This window comes from Ceratotherium simum, chromosome 15, assembly GCF_057802395.1.
Source record: "Ceratotherium simum simum isolate JZ-2026a chromosome 15, ASM5780239v1, whole genome shotgun sequence".
In the NCBI taxonomy this organism is placed as follows: domain Eukaryota; kingdom Metazoa; phylum Chordata; class Mammalia; order Perissodactyla; family Rhinocerotidae; genus Ceratotherium; species Ceratotherium simum.
Window position 1 is genome coordinate 46,365,242 of NC_141914.1, and position 22,912 is coordinate 46,388,153.

At 33.5% G+C, this 22,912-nt stretch overlaps 1 protein-coding gene across 10 annotated transcripts in view; it reads right to left on the bottom strand.

Moving 5' to 3' along the window:
• NAALADL2 (N-acetylated alpha-linked acidic dipeptidase like 2) overlaps nucleotides 1-22,912 on the bottom strand; it is a 1,131,941-nt gene that overhangs the window by 531,408 nt on the left and 577,621 nt on the right. For all 10 annotated transcript variants that reach the window (XM_087440003.1, XM_087440001.1, XM_087440004.1 and 7 more), the window contains one exon: nucleotides 16,864-16,983. In XM_087440003.1, coding sequence (XP_087296129.1) covers nucleotides 16,864-16,983 — 120 coding nt within the window. The remainder of the gene's footprint in view (nucleotides 1-16,863; nucleotides 16,984-22,912) is intronic.

Consider the following 22,912-nt stretch of genomic DNA (forward strand, 5'->3'; position numbering starts at 1 on the left):
AAATATAACAGTATGGGCCGGCTCCATGGCTTAGCGGTTAAGTGCACACGCTCCGCTGCTGGCGGCCCGGGTTCGGATCCCTGGCGCGCACCGACGCACCACTTCTCCGGCCATGCTGAGGCCGCGTCCCACATACAGCAACTAGAAGGATATGCAGCTATGACATACAACTATCTACTGGGGCTTTGGGGGAAATAAATAAATAAATAAATAAAATTAATTTAAAAATATAACAGTAAAACATGCTCATTGTAAATTATTTTGAATAGAAATGTACAAAGAAAAAATAATAAAAGACCACCTGTATATCTATCACAGATGTATGTTCAAAACAAAATGTGATGGAAATATCAATCATTTACCGCGCACACACACACACACACACATAGAGTATTTATTATGAAATACTTTTATTTAGGGTTTAAAGGAAACTAAACGGTCTCCTTTTGATCTAGGCAACAACTGCTTGATCTATGCAAGTTTCTTAATCTCTTTGGATATCATCTTAAAATTAAGAATTTATTATAGATGATCTTTAGTGATAATCTTTCCTAAATAAATGAAAAATACAAGATTCTAATATGGAAGATAACCTAGTGTTGCAATTGAAAATTCTTGGCGTTGGTTTGGAATAAGAAATTTATATTATAATAAAATACTTTAAAATGAAATGCTTATAGAAAGATAAATTACCTTGGTTACTTGTAGATATGCTACCGAATTAAAATTTGGTCAATAAGCAAGGCTGATTTTTCCTGTCTATACTCATATGTGAGGAGATAAATTGTAAGATAAGAATATAAACATGAAAATTAATAACTGCAGCATTCTATCACTTATGTTGCAATCTACAATAAGCATTCATGTCCATATATATTCATGAACTTACAGGCAAATAGTAAACAATGTGAAGCCTAATGTTTTGCAATTAAAATAAAAAAATATATTAAAGTCATTATGGGAATCTAATATTAAATTACATGAACCATGATTTTAAATAGACTAAATGTTTAGGGCTACACCTATGAAAAATAGATACTCTATTCAAAATATAAATCAAATATTGTCGCTTTTCTTATCCTAACCTATAATTTATCTGCATGTTATGCTATATTGCTATGATTATATTTACTTTTCTCAAATTTTTTTTACCACAGTTTTTTCCCTCCGTTGGAAAAGGACATATTTAGAAGTAAAATACTAGTGTCTTACCTTAAATCAGATAAATAACCCAAAAGAAGTGATTAAATAATTTATAGCATTAGGTCTCTATGGGCATAGAATTACAGACAGAATTATCTCATTTGATATGAGAAATAGTATGCATATTATTTGGTTTTCAAGTCTTCCCAGATACATTTTCTACATTTAAAAATAACACTTTAAACTGTTTTGTGAGATAGAGAGGGCGATACTAGGGATGACATATTATAGCAGAAGCCTCTCAGCCTTCAGTATTTATCTGATGTCAAATGCAGCAGGTTTGATGCATCATACATTTATGTGATCATGTAAATTGCTCGAAGCAAATTTGACATTAAGATGATAAACAGCTATTAACAGAAATCAGGGTCTACGGTAATCAGATCCAATAAACTAATTAATCTTAGCCCTGTCACAAAGATTCCTTGAGACTGGAATGATAACATAAGGCATAAGTAGCGCATTTCAAAAGATTAGGCCTTCCATCTCCTAGGTGGTAAACATGAGATGGACAGGGCCATGGTGAAGGCGATTAAATCCTCTCTTTTCTTTTTAGAGTCTACTCTGGGAATCCGTATAGAAATGCATTGTTAGGCCAGTTCCCTTTCAGATAGTCAGAATCATGAAATTATCAAAGTAACTGATTGTTATCATAACATGAAATATGATCAATTTTTACTCTAGTAAAGTTACAAATTACTTTAAGCAGGAAAAAAAAATGTCAACTCTGAGCCTCATTGAAATGGTCTTTGCAGATCAGGCTAAGATTATGGCAGTGAGGTGTGGCAGCCTCCTTCCCACTACACCAACATAAATCCAAACAGGGATTTTACTAGCCAGGGTAGCACAGACACTGGTCAACTTCACAAATGAAAATAATTCATCTACCTACACAGTCCTCTTTTTATACTAAAGATTAATACTTCACATAATTTGATTGAAGATATGATAAACTACTTAGCAAAATACACAAAAACGGTCCTTTGATTTTTTAAAATAAAGACACGTTAAACTGATGCATTCCTGGAACAGACTTTTCAAAACATAGAATTTGCCATAATTTGAATGAAAAAGTCCAACATCTTATCATCTTTTACTAGAATGAATTAAATGAGTTCATAAATGCCAAGGCTTCTATTCTTAGGACAAATTCCTTAGTCTCTTAGATCATGAAACCATTACTTATGTGTGGTAATAATCCGGGCCTTCTTACTTTTTATTTGAAAGTTTTCTTACCAGGGGCTAAAATGTGTATAAAGAAAGATAGATAACTGGTAGACAACATATATTAACATAACATCATATCTTGAAGTGAACTGTCAAAGATTTAAAAAACATGCATATATTGATATACATATATCAAGAAACATTATATAAAACATTAGGTATTCTAAAAGTTCTAGAAGCAGACTAGAACAACCATCTTTGGAAGCTTTTTCTAGTATTTAATCAGCTTTTTCTATAAAATTATTTATGTGTAACCTAAATATATTTTGATAAAATTTAAGCCCATGTTTTACAGCTTTAACATCTGCAAAGACTGGAACAGCTCTTAATTTTTTAATACATGAAAACTCCTCCATGCGCTTAATGACTGTTTTTAACTTTCTCCTCAACCTTCTTTTCTTCAGGTGAAATAACTCCCAATTAAATAATTTGCCACATTTTCCTCATCTACCAATCATTTCTGAATCTATTCCTCAATTTCTTCTATTTTATATTTTTTTTATTATTTTTTTTTGTGAGGAAGATCAGCGCTGAGCTAATATCCATGCCAATTCTCCTCTTTTTGCTGAGGAAGACCGGCCCTGAGCTAACATCCTGCCCATCTTCCTCCGCTTCCTCCACACCACCACAGCATGGCTTGACAAGTGGCGTCGACGCACGCCCGAGATCCGAACCCGGGCCACCAGCAGTGGAGCGCGAGCACTTAACCACTACGGCCACAGGGCCAGCCCCACTTCTATCCATTTTAAAACAGAGCAAATCAAACTGAACCTGATATTCTACTAATTAACAATGCTTGGGACAGATTATTTTTCTACTTTCGCATATTTTTCTCTTGCTAAGATTAATACAGTAATTTTTTGTTTGTTTATTTTTAATAATGTGGTCCTAATATCTCCTGGTCTTTGTGTTCTTGGGCCAAACTATTCATATTCCTCTGTAACTGTGAAATTTCTCTTGGAGTCTGAAACATCAAAGCAGTAAGGGAATACAATTCTATAGGATCCCACCTGAAAAAAAAAAAAAAGTGTGTGCCTACTCAGTAAGATCTACTTTGCTCAGATATGTATTTTTTAAATGTGTTTTAATAAAAAGAAACAAAGAATAAATCGCTGATCCTTCCTCTAAACATATTACTTATAGGTCTAGTTAGTGCAATAAAATAATCCTGCCATTTACAACTCATTAATTAGTAACTCTCCATTTCTGTGAGGACAGTGTTAATAGCCAACAAAAATCAGTACAATATTGGAAGGTATTCACAGCAGCCCAGCAGGCACTTCTCCCTTTTCCATTAAACATTCCATATGCATCCATCAAGTCATTACAATATTCCACATATCTGTCAACCTTTGCCAGGCTATCACATACAAGCATGCACCCTAAGACAATTCTTATGAAATATTCATAAACATTTTCAAGGTACAAATTCTTCTCATTCAAGATAAGATTTAAAGGCAACACTTTCCTGAAGAAGTTAATGAGAACTCTTCTCTAATAATAAACGAGCTCAAATATACAAGTGCCCTATGATTTCACCAGGCACTCTAGTTGGGAACAAATTCAACACCAATTCATGTTCAGCTTTCTTTTGTTTGGGTGCCTAAGGCTATGTCTTCCTGGCTATCAGTAATCTGATAAAAATATCAAAATTAAGTCAATGCAGATGTAGAGTGATTTAACCAAAATGACCATATCCAACCCACCAGTTGATTTTTACTATACTTTGCAGGGAGAATATCAAGTGATATTGTTTATCCCTTAAGTCAAGTCAGATTTTGGAGAGTTAAGATGGTAAGTCTGAATCCTCTGATTAGTATGCTTGATTGACTAAGGGCAGAAGCTGACTGAAAGACTCTCCACATAAATGGGAAATCTTGTCCAAATGGAAAGCATGTCTTGTAACCATTCAATCAGCTCCCATGGGAGGGGGGAGAAAATCTAAATTAACGCTAAAAACCGAGGCATTTTCAGGCACCTGTTGAAAATCCTGGTTAAGTTCACCCTCACTCCCACCCCATCCAACTTTATTTTGAAAATTTTTATTTTTAAGGTTTCAATAGAAATGAAAATACATTATGATTAACACTCACATACTAATCAACTGACTTCTCCAGACGTTAAATTTTTTCCACATTTGCTTTACCTTTCACGTGTATCTTTCTCATTCTGAACCATTTGAAACTAATCTGAAAACTCTTTGTTTAGTTGTAAAGAACAATAATCGAAGCCACAGTGGTGCTAATGTCTGAGAGAAGGCATCTTACAGTAAAGGTTCCTTTGTAAATGCAGATAAATGAATGAACTTGGGGATCAGAAAGTGCACTGGGTTTGCATTGAGTAAGACACTCCAACTCTGAGACTTACTCACTATAGAGCAGTGACCGTCCGTATCTCACAGCCATTTTGTGAGTATTATGAGTGTTTGCATGAGATAATGTAGCTGAAAGTTACAGTTTTACACAGATATTATTCAGGTAACTATGTTTTTAAAAATCTCTAGTGAAAATAAGAACTGTCCTTTACCACGGATACAATACAACAATAATGAACATTTATTGCACATTTACTAAAAGCTAGGTGATATAAAGACAACACTTTTTTTTTTTGCTGAGGAAGATTCGCCTTGAGCTAACATCTGTGCCAATCTTCCTCTGTTTTGTATGTGGGTCACCGCCACAGCATGGCTGACGAGTGGTGTTAAGTCCGCACTGGGGATCTGCACCCGGGAACCCGGACTGGTGAAGCGGAGCACGCCAAACTTAACCACTAGGCCACAGGGCCAACCCCAAGACAACACTTTTATTATATTGGTTTTACAAAGAGGAAAATTAAGTCTTACAGAGGTTAAAAGACTTGAAGACTGACCCAAAGCAATTAAGTGGTAGAGCTGGGACTCAAACCCCATATAACGGATCAGATTCTATACCCTTGCCTTGGGATGTGAGGTAGGAAGTTTATCATAAGTACAAATAAACAGTTGATGCAAATGTATACACAAAGACCACTCAGGTCAGAATTGTGAAGAATTCAAATCTGTCTTTAGTTAGCTCTTCTACTCCTCACCCTCATCTCCTAGATAGAGTATTCCTACCCTTTTTCCTAGGCTAAGGATATTAAATTGGTATTACCCTGATATCAATTACCTTTCAATAAAATCTTTATAAATTATATTATGTATAGTGACATCTTAACAAATTGCCCATTAAATATATGAAGTAGTAACTTTTAATTTCCAGCATTTAATGGATATAATTTAGGCCAGAGAGTCCTTCCCAAAACCTCTCAAATCACATGGACACGGTCTCATATTCTGCCGATTTGTGAAGCGCCATCTGCATGCAAGTGTTTCTTAGTTTCAGGGCAAAAGGCTTTAGAACTGCACTTTCTAATCAATCAGAATTTTAAAAAACCTCAAATTAAGTGTAAAACAAAATTCTTTCCTGGTTTATCAGTTGCCTGATCTACATGCTACCTTATTATTAAAATGGATTGTATCCACCTGTTTTGTAATCAATTAAAGTAGACAAATGATGAGGCCAGGCAAAATGAAAGAAAAAAAATCTACATATTTAGTAAGTCATACTAGGAATTTTTTAAAAACCTAAGGAGGATATTTTTATATATGTTTCGCCAATCATCACATAAAGTACACCATTTGTAGCCAGGTTTCACTTCATTGTTTCAACACAGTTCATTTTCTCCAGACGTCTTTGATTCTGACTTAGCATAAAAACTTTGTCATTTTGCTTTGTTGTCTAAGAATGAGACAATAAAGAATCCAGAATATTGCAGACAATTTTGAAAATTTTAGATATTAAATTATTTTATTAATGATCCCATCAAGAAATCTCTTGATCCAATCAGAGTCATATCCTGTAGGTACCTGAATCTTTGGTTTACTTCAGAATAGGTAGCTGTACATAAAAACATGTTGAAAGCAATGACTACAAATATGAAAACACAGAGAATAGGTCAGCACACATAATACCACAGGAAGCCAATATGGACTGACTTACTTCATTTTGTTTACTATTCTAAATTAAAAACAAAAATTTAATCCAGGCACATCACACATGTGTAAAAGGTTTAGACAACTTCCTAAGGAAGTCACATAAAACTCAGTAAAGAAAGATTTGAAGAGGACGGAACAACGCTTGCCTATCTGTAAAATAATAGTACTTGGGAAAAAGCCAATTCCATTTTAGTCTGCTAAATATTACAAAACATTTTTTTCACCAGTTTTATTCTTAAGTTAAGGAATCCTTGACCATGTAAAGTTTATAAAATTGAGAATAGAGATTGAAATCACCCAAAGTATAAGTGTTAAAATTGTCCTTTTCTTAACAGAAATGAGATTAAATTTCAGATTATATAACAGATGTTTTAATATACATAGTAGCATCACCAAGTTCTACTATTGTTTAATTACAGATATGCTATTGTATTAGAACAGTCATTAATTTGGGTATTGGAACAATGTCAAGTAAGCATGGCATGTTATAACTGTAAGGGTTCCTCCTGCATTTCATTCAATGACTCATTTTATATATGATGAAATTTATCCTAAGATTCCTTGAACTGTCTTTGGGAATTAGGAAAGAAATTTGATATGGGTAATTTATGTATTTATGAAAAACAAGCATGTTCTTTAATTGATAGGTAGGGATAGTAATTTTTACAGCCTAATAGATTTAGGTTAAAACAAAAAGAAAAATTATAACTGAAAATTGAAGAATGTGATTTTCCTTCAAGAATCTGCTAATAATTCTTCCTTGAATGTGAATATTAGTCCAGATTTAAGTCCACTATCATACTACATATATTTCTGGAATTATAGAGACTTATATTTTCTAATTTTCCAATTCAAAATTGATTTAAGAGGTGGAATTATTCCAATAATGACTAGAATTACTAGTGTTGCACGAGTTTTAAAATTTAGATATTAGATGACTATAATATTCAAATAATGTCTTTAATATTATTTTTTATTATAAGAAATTTATTATACTAAAAGAGATTACTGGGTGTAATCTAAAATGCAATACAAGAGAAATTATACAAAATTTATATAAAGATTAAATACAATTGGGAAATGCAAATCTAGTAAATAAAAGTAACTTTTTTTTAACCTGTAATAGGGTTTTTGTAAAACTGCACATTATTAAAACCACAAAAGCTTTATTCTTAACTATAATATATATTGGACTATAAAACCTTCCAAATAGCTTTTGCATAAACACAGTAAATATATATTTTTAGTTAAAAAGCAATTTAATGAATATTTATGAGAATAATAAATTAACTTATATGATAATTACTTATTAAAATATTTTATTGAGTGTATATTGTTTTCAAAGTTCAAGTGAGAATATTTTAAGCTTTTGTAGTTACATTAAGATTTTATAGCTTATTAAAGGTCAATTTGTTATAACAACAGGAAGTCTATTGAATTCAAAACTAGACACAATATATTATGTGGCTATAATTGTAACTACATAAATTTTAGGGAGAGGTACTTTTTTTCCCCTGAACAAATATTAAATTTTTTTCAATGATATTTCTTTCCAGAAGTAATTTAACTCTGTCTCTAGATATTTTATAGCAACAACAAATTAGTAAAATCCAAGCAGCTGCCTAGGACTCCTTACCAATGTGTTCCCGAGCAAGATACTAATTAATCTGTGTTTATTAGAAGACAGTGAATGGGGAAAAAAAAAACTTAGAGCCATACAGATAGTGACTGATAATTAGACATCAGGTGGATTCTTTTAAAACATTGTTAGTGTACAGCCAAGGTTTATTTATTTTTTAATTTAAAAAAATTTTAACACCCATCACCTCTATGAAATATCAATGCAGAAGTGAAAGGAACTATGCAAAATCTCAAATTCAGTTTTAGGATATCCTACATTAAAATACGTAAGAAAATCTTGAACTGAAGTTTCAACATCAGAAATCATTCCTGAAATAATCTAAACTCTTTACTGAATAGTGAGCCTTTACTTAAAACCAACACACACACAAGGCAGGAATTATACCACTCAGCGAATGATAAGATCTTAGATTTTGACTACATAAGATGGCGACCATTAAGAAAATGGAAAGCAAGTAGAAAATGTAGTACTTGATAAAACATTTCGGTGTGATTAAATAAAATATAGTTTTATTTCCTAAAATAATATTATTTTCTTGATATTATACAATTTCATCACCTCAAAAAGAGTCTGCATAAAAATAAAAACTGAAGAATGTAAAACTTGAAAGCACATACTCTCCTGTTAGGTCACTGTTTATATTCATCCTTAATAGTCAAGTTATATTTATTCTTAACATTCATTTCTCCATTTATTTTATATCTACCTTATTCCACAAAAAAATTAAAGTTGACTCTCTAATTTTTTTGTTTAATTGAGGTTCAAATTATGCTACATGGTAACAACGTAATCCTTATTGTTAAATAGTGCAAAGGTGCAATCTTGAGAGACAATACTTCTGTAATCGACTTATCTAATAAGTATATTATTATCTTCAGCTCACTCAGATTTGCAAGTATGAGAGAGCTGCCATTTCCCCATTATTAAACTCATGCCCTTTCTCTTTAGAATCTCATTCAGATTTTAAGGGCTTAGTAATAATAACCATTATTTATCTTGAGAGACAATACTTCTGTAATTGACTTATCTAATAAGTATATTATTATCTTCAGCTCACTCAGATTTGCAAGTATGAGAGAGCTGCCATTTCCCCATTATTAAACTCATGCCCTTTCTCTTTAGAATCTCATTCAGATTTTAAGGGCTTAGTAATAATAACCATTATTTATTAAGCACTTATGCATGCATTTTCAGATTTAATGCTCACACACCTAAAGAGTTGGGATTATTTTTATCACCATTGTCAAGATCTTTTAAAAAGACAAAGAACTCTAAGACTTCAGAGGGGTTAGCTAATATGCTAAGGTCACATAACCATCAAGCACAAGAGCTTGGACTTGAGCCTGTCTACCATCCTTGCATCCTGCCATGCTGTGCTTCACTATCTAAAACAAGTTACCTGTTGAACACAGAGCAAATATAGCAGATTGGAAGAACTGGAAAACCTATCTATGGCAGGAAAAAATGAAAATTGTCAACCAGACACAGGGGGAGAGGGAAAAGCTGAAGTGTAAAAGGATAGCTCAGGATTACCACAAAGCAATGTGTTATTACCATAACAGACATCTATATTGGTGAGTCCAAATAATTGCCAAAAAAGTTAAAATATGTCTAAAGCTTACTCTTTCAGATTTTAGAGTAATATATAATATATAGAAAAGATTTCTGAAACATATAATTTTAGAGAGTGAACTAGAAGGCATCAACTGCTATTTCTCTCTCTCTCCTTCCCTTCCTCTCTCCCTCCTTTTCTCTCTCTCTCTCTCTTTCTTGATTTCTTGCTTTTCTTAATTTATACTGTAACATTTAGTTAGGAGAAACAAAATGCTCGGCACCTTTTCTTGTGGTGCCAAACTTGCATGAATACATAGGGTATGCTGACTATATTACAATAAGATGTGCAAAATCAACCCTTCTAATACATTGTCACTTGTTACAATTTCATAATTTTCAAATGGTCAGTAAATGTAATTAAATTATATTATCACATAGGTAAAATACAGACATGACTTCCAAATTATGGGATTCATTCATGACACACTTTGAAGATTTGTAGACACCCTTTCTTTTGGTTTTAAGCCATGAAAAATATTTTATTATTAGGAATAGGATCTGAAGCATTTGATTAGTTATTCTTGTTCTTAATTCGTTTTCTTAAAGTCTGATTGCTAAATGGCAGAATAATGACATGTCTAAAGTTTTTTCATTATAACTTATAATTGAAGTTGTATTTCAACAAAAATTACTTACCTTTTGTAGATATGGTAATGTTTGGTATAAGTCATTTAGAAAAATAACTAAAGTCAGTCAGTGGAAAATGGAAAGCATTCTGATTTAAAAAACAACAGCAGATTGAGCTTTTAAAGGCATTAAACCATCATTTTCTGATTTTGTGTTCTAGTCCTGACCATGTCTTCCATGATCAACAGAGCAGTTCTGGAGTCATAATTATAAAATATGGCAGCACTGGTCTTTTGTATTACTTTTAAGAACTGGGTATATAGTGCCTCATTAAGTTAGTCAGTGAACAAGCATACCCTAAGTATCAAGATAGTGTTTGCTTTTTAGTTTTGTTTATAAAATGCCATCAAAAATTGTCTTAAGAAAAAAGAAGCAAGTATGCCTCCATATACAAAGCATAGCTATAAACATCATGCAATGACACTGAATTAAACATTTCTTTTTTTTTTTTGGTAAGGAAAGATCAGCCCTGAGCTAACATCTGTTGCCAATCCCCCTCTTTTTGCTGAGGAAGATTGGCCCTGGGCTAACATCTGTGCCCATCTTCCTCTACTTTATATGTGGGACGCCTGCCACAGCGTGGTTTGGTAAGTGGTGCATAGGTCCGCACCTGGGATCTGAGCCTGCGGACCCCAGGCTGCCGAAGCAGAGCAGGCAAATTTAACCACTAACCACTGGGCCAGCCCAAACATTTCTTTTTCATCTGAAATTTTCAGGAATGTCTGTAAATAGACCTACTGGGTTCATCAATGGGAAAATTATAATGCATCAAAATTTCAATACGAAAGGAGTCTTTCTCTTCTTTCCTGTCTTCCCAGCGACAAGCCACATGACACATAAGGTTGTACGAATTGGCACATATATATACCACACACTCATACAACACACCATGAATTTTATCTTCAAAAATTATTGAATTCCTTTTTATACACATTGTTGTACTGTTGTACTAGGCACCACATATTTTTGTGCTAATTATTAGCTAAATGCATAATATTTTAATTTGGGGAAATAAGTTATTAAATTTTAGTTCTACCATCTTAAACTTCTACCACATAAAATAGAGTAAATGTGTCTCTCTATTAACTAGAATAAAGAAAAAATAATTCTTTTGAATGCAGTTATCATAGTGATTGAATAAATGTCATCAGAAAAAAAGGAATGGAATAAATGAAACTTATAGTTCAGCAAATATGAACAGTATGAGAATGCTTCATGTGAAGTTAGTTTTCAAAATATAGTGTTTTTCAGCATTTACTTTACCTAAACTAGAGGACTTCTTATTGATCTTCCAATTGCCCATTTGTTGAATACTGATTGGTAAATCACCAATATCTATAGATATTTCCTCACTAAATCCCCAGCTCAATGTTTTAAATTTACTTACTTTGAAATAGTCAAATTCAAATAGTATGAAGTTTTCTTTAAATACTACCACTCTTTCCTAATTTGTGGGAAACAATCTATTTGAAAGTATAAACACAAAACAGTTGTTTCCTACCTCTCATTTTCCTCCAGGCTCTTCTGAAAGGCCTGCCTATATAAGATTGTTTTATGGACATAAGTGGTGGTTGGTTAAGTTATATACCAGCCAAACAATGCACAATTGATATTAAAATATAAATCCTATCTGATGAACAGACAGAAAAATGTTTCATTTGTAGAAAACTACAAAATTATTTGGATTCCTGCATCATTAAAATTGTGACTATAAGAATAAAAATGTATATAAAATGTAAAAAATAGCTAATATTTACTAATATCTTACCATATAACAGTGAACACTAGCAATGAGTTGTATGTTGCTTTGAAGGAAGTAAAACTTGTATTAAAAATTAAAAAGTTACTACCTTAGAGACAGGCACCTCCACGCCCTAAGGATTCCTGGTATAGGGAGGAACGTTTATGGATCCTGACTGACTCTATTCATGAAAGACCCACCCTAAACTGTTTGGGGAAGAATTGAGAACAAGAGAGTGCTCCAGAGGGATAAGTTTGGGAGGGTCGGGGTGGAGGGGGTCCAGATGGGGACGCGTGTGTGTAACCTGATAATCGCTTCGCGCCATAGCAATTCGCGCCATAAAATGTAACTGTTTAAATGTTTTAAATTAGCCAATCATGTAAGACCGCGCCAACCTTTTCCCGCTTTGTGCTTCCAAGCCCTATATAAGAGTTTGCCCTTTAAGGTCCGGGGTCGACTCCTCTGTCTCCTGCGAGAGATACGTGTCGACCCGGAGCTCTGCTTAGTAAACCTCTTGCGTTTGCATCAAGCTCAGTCTTCTGTGTCTGTGGGTCCGTGCCTTCTCGAGACTGGAGTTGGGGTTTCCTTTTTGGGATCCTACAGCTTCATTTATAAAAAATAGCAATAGCATTTGTGGATTCTTATGTGTGATTTTGCTATGCACAAAAGGTATAAGATATGTATTCATTTGTAATTTTACTGCATACAAACTTGACTCCTACAAGACGTGGGGCTGATATGGGATGTGGACCTAGACGATGATTCAGCCACCACACTTCAGTGGGATTTACTTGATTTCTAGTTGTCATGGAGTACACAGTAATTTTTTTTTAATTATTGCTTTTTGTGAAAATGGCTCTAAAAAAGAAATCCAAATGCTTTTATTACATTTTATAAAATAAATTTCATACTAGAGTGCTGTTCAGCAATTTGGGAATTTGTGAGGGTCTTAGGATCTGCATTACTATGTCTCAGATTTTCACTAAGAGAAACCTAAGTGAATCCATTATGATATATAAAAGAATATTTTGTCTTAAGGCTTAGAGAATTAAAGCACTCTGTCATAAAATAAACTACTATAGATACAAAGCTAAAATAAACCTAAAGCCTTTAAGATTTAAGATTCAGGAAACTAAACAAGCTAGCTCTGGAGAACTTGGTTGGCTCTCTGCTTCATCAAAAACCTGTGGATGTCAAGACACATATCTAAAAGCCATTTGCTTTTAACAGTTCCTGCTACACAATGTGAGGATTTTCTCATCAATCCCTTCCTGGAGACTAAATTAATACATACATAGTATTTATGATAAAACTAATGAGATCTCCTCCTTCTTGGCTGCATATTATTTTTCTACTCATTTTAGGAGATAATTTAATATCACAATTATGCTTCCCCTTTGCCCTCCCTATCTCAGATGCAGATTTTCTCCCAAATTCATTTTTGAACTATGATTTAGTAACTACTGCACAGCTAAAATGAGATTAACTTTTCTCATTCAGCTGCATGCTCCCAGTCCAGATGCTCACTCAGAATCATGATTAACAATTGTGATTCACAGAGAAGTCAATCGGTTGTCTGCCTGTCTCCAACCAGCTGTATTACTGTAGCACCTCCCTTTCGAATTTCAGCCTCAGAGTATATTTGATGAACAGGTGAAGCAAACTCGGCTGTAATCATGCTGCATCACCCTTGTCTAAGCCCTGCTTCTTTTTCTTTACTAAGATACAGTATCAACAATCCCCCAAATCTCTGGGACAATCCACAGAAAACAGAGACGGCATTTAAAAAGTTAAAGAAAGGATGTCCTATCTTCTCTGCCTAGAAGATAATGCCACTTTTGTGACAAGGCTTTCTCTGGAGAGGGACTCTGCATAGAACTTTGTTAAATCTATTCACAGGCCTATAAGGAAAATAAATGAATAGAAAAAATATACCAGGTTCTTGAAAATTGCATCCTAGATAATTCACTACTTTGTAGATATGGCCAAAGGGTTTCATAGTGTAACTATCCTCTAGAGCAGTCAAATACAAAGAAGCTTGCTTTGTTTTAACCCATTATCTACTGGTAAGGATTTTGAATATTTGGTCTATAAAAACTGTTAGAAAAATTTTGAAATGCCTTATCCTAACTTGAATTTTTAAAGGCTTTTTTCTTTTTGGATTACAAAATATATACACAATCATTGTAGAACATTTAGAAATTCAGGAAAATATAAACCAGTAGAAATCATCCATAATTCCATCTACCCAGTTTATATAATTGGCCTCTACCACAAATAACATTCTTGTCATACATACCCCTGGTAGGTTGAACAAGCAGGATTCATGTAACATACTTAAAGCAATGTTACTTTGTCTCCCACTGCCATTTTAAAACATTTCCGGAGAGGAACATTCTTCCCCCAACATTTCCATGAAGATTTTTTCTGATTATTGGTGGTAAAAACCTCTGTAATCAATTTGAGTCACTGGTCTTAAATAAATAATTAGAATGCCTAGTCTCATATCATGATCAAAACTCTACCCTTGATTTAAAATTTCATCTTCTTGCCCCTTCATCAGCTCGGGTCTGTTGTTGGAGAAGAAGGGTACTCTGGTATATTTCCTTCCCCATGCACTAATGATACTCATCTATAAATTGAAGATAATAATAGTTCTTACGTCAATAACATAGTTATTATGAAGATTAATGTGATGATGCACAAAAAAAGCTTACAAAAATATCCAGCCTATATAACTAACAACGTTATCAAGAGAAACATACGTGTATTTTTCTGCTCCAGCTCTGGGGACACAGGCCAATCCCAACACAGACACTCCTTTTGTGCTCATTTATTAGATGCTAAGTGAACCCAACTCTTACCTTTAGGTTTCTCAGGTGAGTCAGACACCAGTCTACCACGTCCCTCATACTACAGAGGACATACATTAAGCCCTCCGTGTGATTTCATTGAAGCCCCAGTCACGAGGCTTGCAGGGGAACTTAAAATAAATTTCTGAAATTCCTGTTCATAAAATCCTCCCCCCACAATCTCCAAACCTTTTATATCCCAGATGTGAGTGAGGGGTTTAACAATAGTCTAACACGTTTTCAATTATTTCCTTTGAAATATTGTTGTTGGGTAGCTCACTTTGAAACATCCACTCTTTTTTATCTTAGAGTTTCAGTTAAAAACTTCAATTTAACATCTTGATCGCCTATCTATTGACCAATCTACTCTACCTACATACAGACACATACACACACACACAGACACACGTATACATTAAAGACTCAGGATCTGAGATGAGACTGCCTAGGTGTAAATCCGGATTGTTGCATGTAACTAGCTGTTTGTTTTTGAGCCAGTCACTTATCTTTTTTTTCTACCTTAGTTATCTCATTTATAAATTGAGGATAATTACAGTCTTTACCTCAACAACACAGTTATTGTGAAGATTAATGTGATAATACACAACAAATGCTTAGAATAATATCTAGCCTATATTACTAACAGTTACCTTCAGAAGTACCAATAATAGCATTATTATTTTGAATGTCTTCTTTATAACTTGTTTGTTTGACTTATGAGGATTTTCACATCATTAAATATTCTTCTTTACATTGTAATTATTGTATGGTACGTATTCAGCTGTACAAACGTAGCATGATTTTAAATACTAAACTGGACATATCATTTGTAATATTTTGTCACATCATTGGTCATCATGTTTATTATCTCTGTTTTTTTTTTCTACTTTAGAAATAAATTTACTGAACTGGAATTATTTGATGAAAATGTGATTATTTTAAGGCATTTAATATAAACTGACAAATTACCATGCAAAAAAATTATTATTCTATATATTATATTTTCAAGACTATCTTAAAATTCTGGCCTGTTGTCTACTATCAGACATGGATTCAAGTATAAGGGCATCTTTGGAAGATAATGAAAAACTGACACAGGATGTACTCTTGTCTCCTTACAGAGTGTGCCAAGAGATTTCTGGAAACTTTTTTGAACCTGGGAATTAGCAAAGCTCCTTTAGGGTTGGATGAGGAGAAATCCAATATATCTTCAGAACCAGAGTTCCAGTGACATAACTATACTGACCCTTCTTTTTTAATAGAAAGAGAAAATGAAGTAAGACTGAGCAGTAGTGGCTGTCTATTACGGCAGCTCATTACGAGATACTTAGATCAAGCTGCTTTAATTATGTAAATGCATCTAGTGGATGAGTGTTAATAAACTTCTATTTAAATAAAGCAAATCAAAATTCTTTTCTCCTTAGCACATTATATCTTAATTAAATTCCTGAGCACAGTCAGTATTCGTGAAGTTAGAGAGTTGACAAAATCCATCTCTAAGGAATATAAATTAGATAGATACTAGTCTAACATAAAGCACATAATGGTTAGTCAGTTTTGATAATAGATTGGAAGTTTCACATATGTCATGAGAAGAGGACACTGTGGTTCCATTTTTAGCATTCCAGATAGGTATTATTATGAAGAGTATGCCAATTTTATCCAAGTCCCACAAACTCACTAATATCTAGCTTAAGGTATCTCCTGTCTTAAGAAATAGGACATCAATTTCTTTTTCTTCGAGCTCTTAATTTAAAATTTTCTATTTTGGAAAAGCCATCTTCCTGTGACACTCTTTGCCTCTTTGTGCCTCTGTGTCTGTCTAGCTGTCTGTTTCTCTCTCTCTCTCTCACACTCACACACACTCTACACTCACAGAAGCATGTAACTGCAACAAAACAAAATATTCACCCCACCACTGAATAAGAGCCATTGGACCAACCTTATAAAGTAGTGGCAGTTTTCCTAATTTCAGGAGTGCAATCTGATTCGTTGTATTTTTCATTTTTTTAATCCTTTTTAAATCATCTGCATTTCCATAACTCACATCAATGACTTCAGCCTGAAAGAGGAGAAAAGACAAAGGAAAATAAAGCCTTGTTGGAGGAATTATACCAAATTGCCCATTTAGTATGACAAAAACCATTCACAGTAATTTGAAATGTTCAAAGGAGAACTAATTGTATGTCTTACCCCATCCCAATCACCACAAACATGACATCTCTCTATTTCTATCAGGGTACAACAATTCTTTTAATCACTTGAGAAAAATGTTTACAGTCATTTTTGCTTTGCCCTTTCCCTTCTAAACAAGTTACAAACCCAGTTTACACCTCTAACAGACCACCAAGTATGTATATTCTATATTTATGTTTCTGGAATTTGAATCATTTTACAAAATACTGCAAGATTAATTTCCTTAAGGTTCAACTACAATCATACCATTCTCAGGCTTGAAAATAAAGACTATTGTTATTCAAATTAAGTACAAAGTCTATCATGCACAGCTGTTCAGGTTGTGCACACATCCAGTTTTGAACGACAATCTTTGAGTTGTGCAAGATACAACCTATACTACCACATGTGCCAGCCTGGCAATTCAAAGACTTTAGAATATGATCCCAAACAACTATTTCTGTCCCACTACCACCCTACAGTTATCTTACATTTTATACCAATATTTCTCATTTTTAAAAGTATCCTTTTACTAATATAAAAATTTCATGCCTTTCTGGAGATTCTAAGAGGAATCCTATGAGGTAGTTACCCCTTTCTTCCTCCTTGAAAAGTACTGCACTGACGTTTCTGTCAAACACATATTCCTATGAGCCAAGATGATTCCTTTCAGCTTCACTTTCTGTAATTTCCATTATTAAAATAATAGTTGTTATGCTTTAGAATGATACAAGTATAATACAAAATGTGCTGTTTCAAACTATAGCAGATATACATCGAGGTGTTGATAAGGAGTTAGCAGTGGCAAACAGTGAAAAAAAGGAGACCAAGAATCCAGACCTCTAACTTCCCACTCTTCTCAATTGGAGCTAATGCACTTCAACCAGTTTTATACAAAGAGCTTCCATAGAAGACTCATTTGAAGAAAGAATTTTGTCTTCAGAAGAACAGTTGAATACCACCAAGAGATTGGTGAATATAACTGTTAGAGGAAATATTTCTGGCATGAAATATTTTGTTAGTCATATTCATCTGCGTCTGTAAAAACTTTATTATTAATAAAAACCATTTCAAATGTTACCTACCTGATGAATTGTATTTCCCTGTTGCTCAATTATATGTGATCTTATCTACTTTGAATCCCAGAGAGATCTGTTTCTGCCTCTCTTAAGGCCCTGATGGGACTGGCTCTTTATACATATATTTGTCTACCAGTGTTAGTTTCCAATACAGGGAAATTTCCTCGGTAAGGGTCCCATTGCACACTCATTCTCACCCAGGTGTCCAGCATACACTGTTGGCTTACCTGTCTTGAAATGATTGCAGTTTATACAGTATCTCTGAAAAGTTAAGCTGCACTTACAAATTGATTTGCCAAGAAAATCTAATTGTTAAAATCACTTCTGTCAGAATGGATTTTGATTATAATTTTGCTCCTATTAAAATGTGATTACATCAGGGCCCTACTATTTCGATCTTTGAGTTTGCTGATACTGTTACCATATAAATAATTGTTGATCTATGATTTTAAAAGCCTGATTAAATAAGACCATATAGTATTAATGATCACATGAGAGAATTCATATTTTCTATTTCAAATTTCTAAGTACCTACTAATTATTTGCGATTCACTGATAGCATCTTAAAACAGAACTATTACTCAATTGGTTATACTAATGCACATATTTTTCATATTTAGGAGAGGCTGGGGAAGAGGTTTGAGAGAGTGTAGGCCAGACTGTTACTTTGTGTACATATCAGAAAGATACGACAGTTACAAAAATAATAATTCTGTAAAAGACACATACATTATCGGAAAATAGGAATAGCTTCTGTCAACAATGGCAATTTTAATTAAAGAGCTCTTCAACTCATCTTGTTTAAATTGCACATGTCAATAGATTAAAGCATTTTAAAAGGTAAGAGGTTTTTTTCACAAAAATATTCCTCAACACAGGCTATATCAATTTATTTTGGCTTATGCACTTTGAGGCTAGGCATTAAAATCAACAATTACAGAAGTCTCAATGTTCTGACGGTTTGACAGGTGATAATAAAAATGTATCTACTGCCTTCAAAGGTTGCCTGTGAATCAGGTCCTTTCTGAAAATCTTTCCTATTTACCTTCAAGCAAGCTGAAAATCACAGCTGCAAGAAAGCACATTGAATTTTTCTGAGACACAAATCAATATACAGTGATATGATAAAATGTCAAGCTATTGCTTCCACATATTCTCATTGCTATAATGAACCTCTTCTTATTGTACGTATTCTGTCACACTAGAAAATCATCCACTTAACTGGTTGGGTGTTATGTTTAATTTATGCCCAAATACCAAGGATTAAGTCACATCTGACTAGTGCCTTTGGGAAATGTCAAATGAGCAGGAACCTCGGTACTTGTTGAGCTATTCACACCATGTGCACCAGTTTTTCCATTGAGGACTTCCCTGACACATAGGAGCCAGTGACTGAGAGGTACAGAGTGAAACGGAGCTAGTTCTGTTGTTCTAGTTTTTTTATCAGAGAGAAATATAAAAAAGTCCACACATTAATTTTTATTTAAATTCTGTACATTAATTTTTGAACTAATAACAAAGAACTTAAAACAGCAGCAACAATTGAAACAAAAAAACAAATATTTTATATTTTGTTAAAAAACAAAAAGTATTGGGATGACAACAGAGAGCAGTGGGCCATATGGAAACAGCTGAAAGGAAGATTGGCACACTTTAGAAACAAACATTAAACAGTAAAATACAATTATCTTCTATTCACTGTAAAATATGTGATTAGAAGGAATCATAAACTAGACAATTAGCAGTGACTAAAAATCAACTATTAAAAAGTGACATTCTATGACATCAGTGGTTCTATACAAAAATTGAGACTATACTGAGCAGAAGCAACGGAAGAGAATAACTACGAGAAATGAATAGAATTATTTTGTGTAGTCAGCTAAATCAAATAAATAGAATAATTGCAGAAAGTAACTAGGTCAGAGAAGTGTCTCTGGGGCCATCCCCCTGTGGGTGCCTGGGCTCCACACTGAGGAATGATCCAGTGCCATGTTTCTCTTCTACCTTGAGGCAGCAAAAATTATTCATGCTTACGAAATGATGTATGCTTTAAAATTTTTTAGACTTGATATTTTTCAACCAAATCAATCATGCTGAATCCTCCTAGTTCTTCCTAAGAGAGATTCTGAATGTACAGAATGTTTGAAAAGCCTGCTTTGACTAAAATAGTAATTTTCTACTCAAAGTCAGAAACGGTAAACCCAAGCAGTTCTCATACCGACAAAACACAGGATTATCAGAAGTACTATTCATCTAAATACAAGTTTTATTTTAGAAACTTACTACTATCTTATAAAATCTAGCTTTTGAATCCTCTTCAAATTAAAGTGCTTATGTTTATTAAAAAATTGTAAAATCAGAGTGACCTCCCATGTTTACCTTGTCTTTTCTAAAAAGCATTAGTACATTAGCATTTATGAAGAGTTCAAAATTCAGAGATTGTCAGAATTTTATTAATACTTCTTTTTCAACTTCACTCAAGGGCTTTCCATCATAGACGTTATCATGAAGACCACAATGTACTGAAGTATGAAAACCAATGCTGCTTCCTCCCTTTCCTGTGGCAGACATAACTAAGAAATCATCACTTTTTCAGACTCCTCAAAATAGTATTTGAGCTAACCAAGACCAATTACATAGGAGCTGGCAAAAGCAGGGAGCTATATAAAATATTTTAATATTAAATAACTAATAATTTAAATAACTGCTATTTATTTATTTAAAATATTTAATAACTAGAACAGCACAAGTACTAATTAGTTAAAATGGACTCCCAACCAATCAGAAGGGACACCAACTATTGTGTTAAACTAGTACACCCCAACTGAATTCAGCATTAAATATGCAACACACAATTCATTTTGCTGTCTTTGGTGTAAAAAATAGATAAAGGGGTGGCTTGTCAATTTTATCACTTTTTTTTTTTACTGTAATAGATACACTTGTTGAAAAAAATATTTTCTATAATGATATACTAAATGCAATGCTTAATGGCACGGTGACCATATTTTGATAGCAGAAATAACAAAGATAAGCCAGAGTAGTTACTTATCTTGGCATATAGTAATTATTTAACAAATTTACAAAATGTTTTATAATCTAACATAGAATGCATATCCAACTAAAGGTTGAGAAAATTAAATTAAAACTATTGTAATATAGAAATTTAACCAAAGTGCCAGGTTACATTTCCATATTTTAAGTCTATAGTCTCCAAAGTCTGCAGACAAAATCATGTAATTTTAGAGTAAGATTGCATACTAGATTAAGAAAATATAGATCATTGGGAAGAAAAAATATCTTTACATTTTCCCCAATTTAACAAAGAATCCCTTAGAGAATATTTAGATATTCATTTGTATTATTTGTCCAATTTTTAAAAAATAACATAATCAGCCAGAGTATCTTTCCTTTTAGCCATTTTTATTAAACAGTCAGTTTAAAAGCAAAAAAGAATATATCTTTTAAAAAAGAGATTATGAAAAATATAGAGTGAGGTAGGAGAAAACAAATATATGGAAGTCCCAGGAAGAGACTATTCAAGAGAGAATGTTTTTCATTTTCCAACAATATGTGTCAGGTTATATTCTAGTTTCTGAAGGTATGGAGGAAAATGTGTTACAAAAGGTGCCTCACACCGTGCTTACTTTCCCCCACTGAGAGGTCAAAATAAAAACATAAAGACACTAACAATTCAGAAGATTTTCAGTTATGATATGCCGTAAAGACAATAAAGAAGGGTAATGGAATAGAGAGTGATTAGAAATTATTTTAATAAGAAAGACAGGGAAGGCATTGCTAAGGAGATCACATCCAAATGATGAGAAGTCACTCAGTGACCTGGGGGAACTTTTTAGGCAGAGGTAAGTACAAACTCCTTAACAGAATGAGGATCTATATCAAATGAGACAAAGACATCGCATATGTCTAAGGAGTAAAACATGACTACTGAATTTTGAAATCGGAAGTTATTGATTTTCTTACAGTGGTAGGGATTGTATAAGGATGGAATTTTAGGAAATTTGTCAACAAAGAAAAGAGCAACAGTTAGATAGTATTCAACAGTTCCCTGGTAGATGTACCACCGAGAGATGTGGTAGTATGTTGGTTGGTCGGTCAGCTTTTACTAGAAAGGAGACTTAAGAGCGTTTACAGACTGAAAAGAAGATTTGGCCCCATTTGGTCAACAAACCCTAGAAACAAAAGAAGTATAGGGAAACTGGATCTAGACTATTCTTCTCAACAAGAGAATGAATAAAATAAATTACTGTAAAAGATTAATCCTAGTCCATTTATATCTCCCTGAATATCAACAATAACCAACCGTGAGAGTGTCCGCCACTATATCACGTTTCCCATGTTCAATCTATTTATTGTTTCCCTGCAGTTAACTAGGAATAAGAATCTTCAAAAAAAAAAAGAATAACAGCAGCAGCATTAGTTAATTGCTTCAGAGACAAGCATCCTAGAATGACTTAATCATCTCTCCTGGGGTGAGAGTGGAGGGCAATGGAGAAACGGGGTCACTGTGTTGAAAGTCCAGGCAGGGAGCTGGTGGACCAGTCCCAGTTGTTGGAGGTTGAGGATGGAAGATCAGCAGATATTTTGCAAAATGCTTCAGGAGCCAGAAGTATTCCAGGAAGGTCTATATATCAGATTACTTGAGGGAATTCTTGAAAAGAACTTACCTCTTGATCTTCCTTAGCTCTGTCTAGAAGGTAAACTCTATCTGACTAT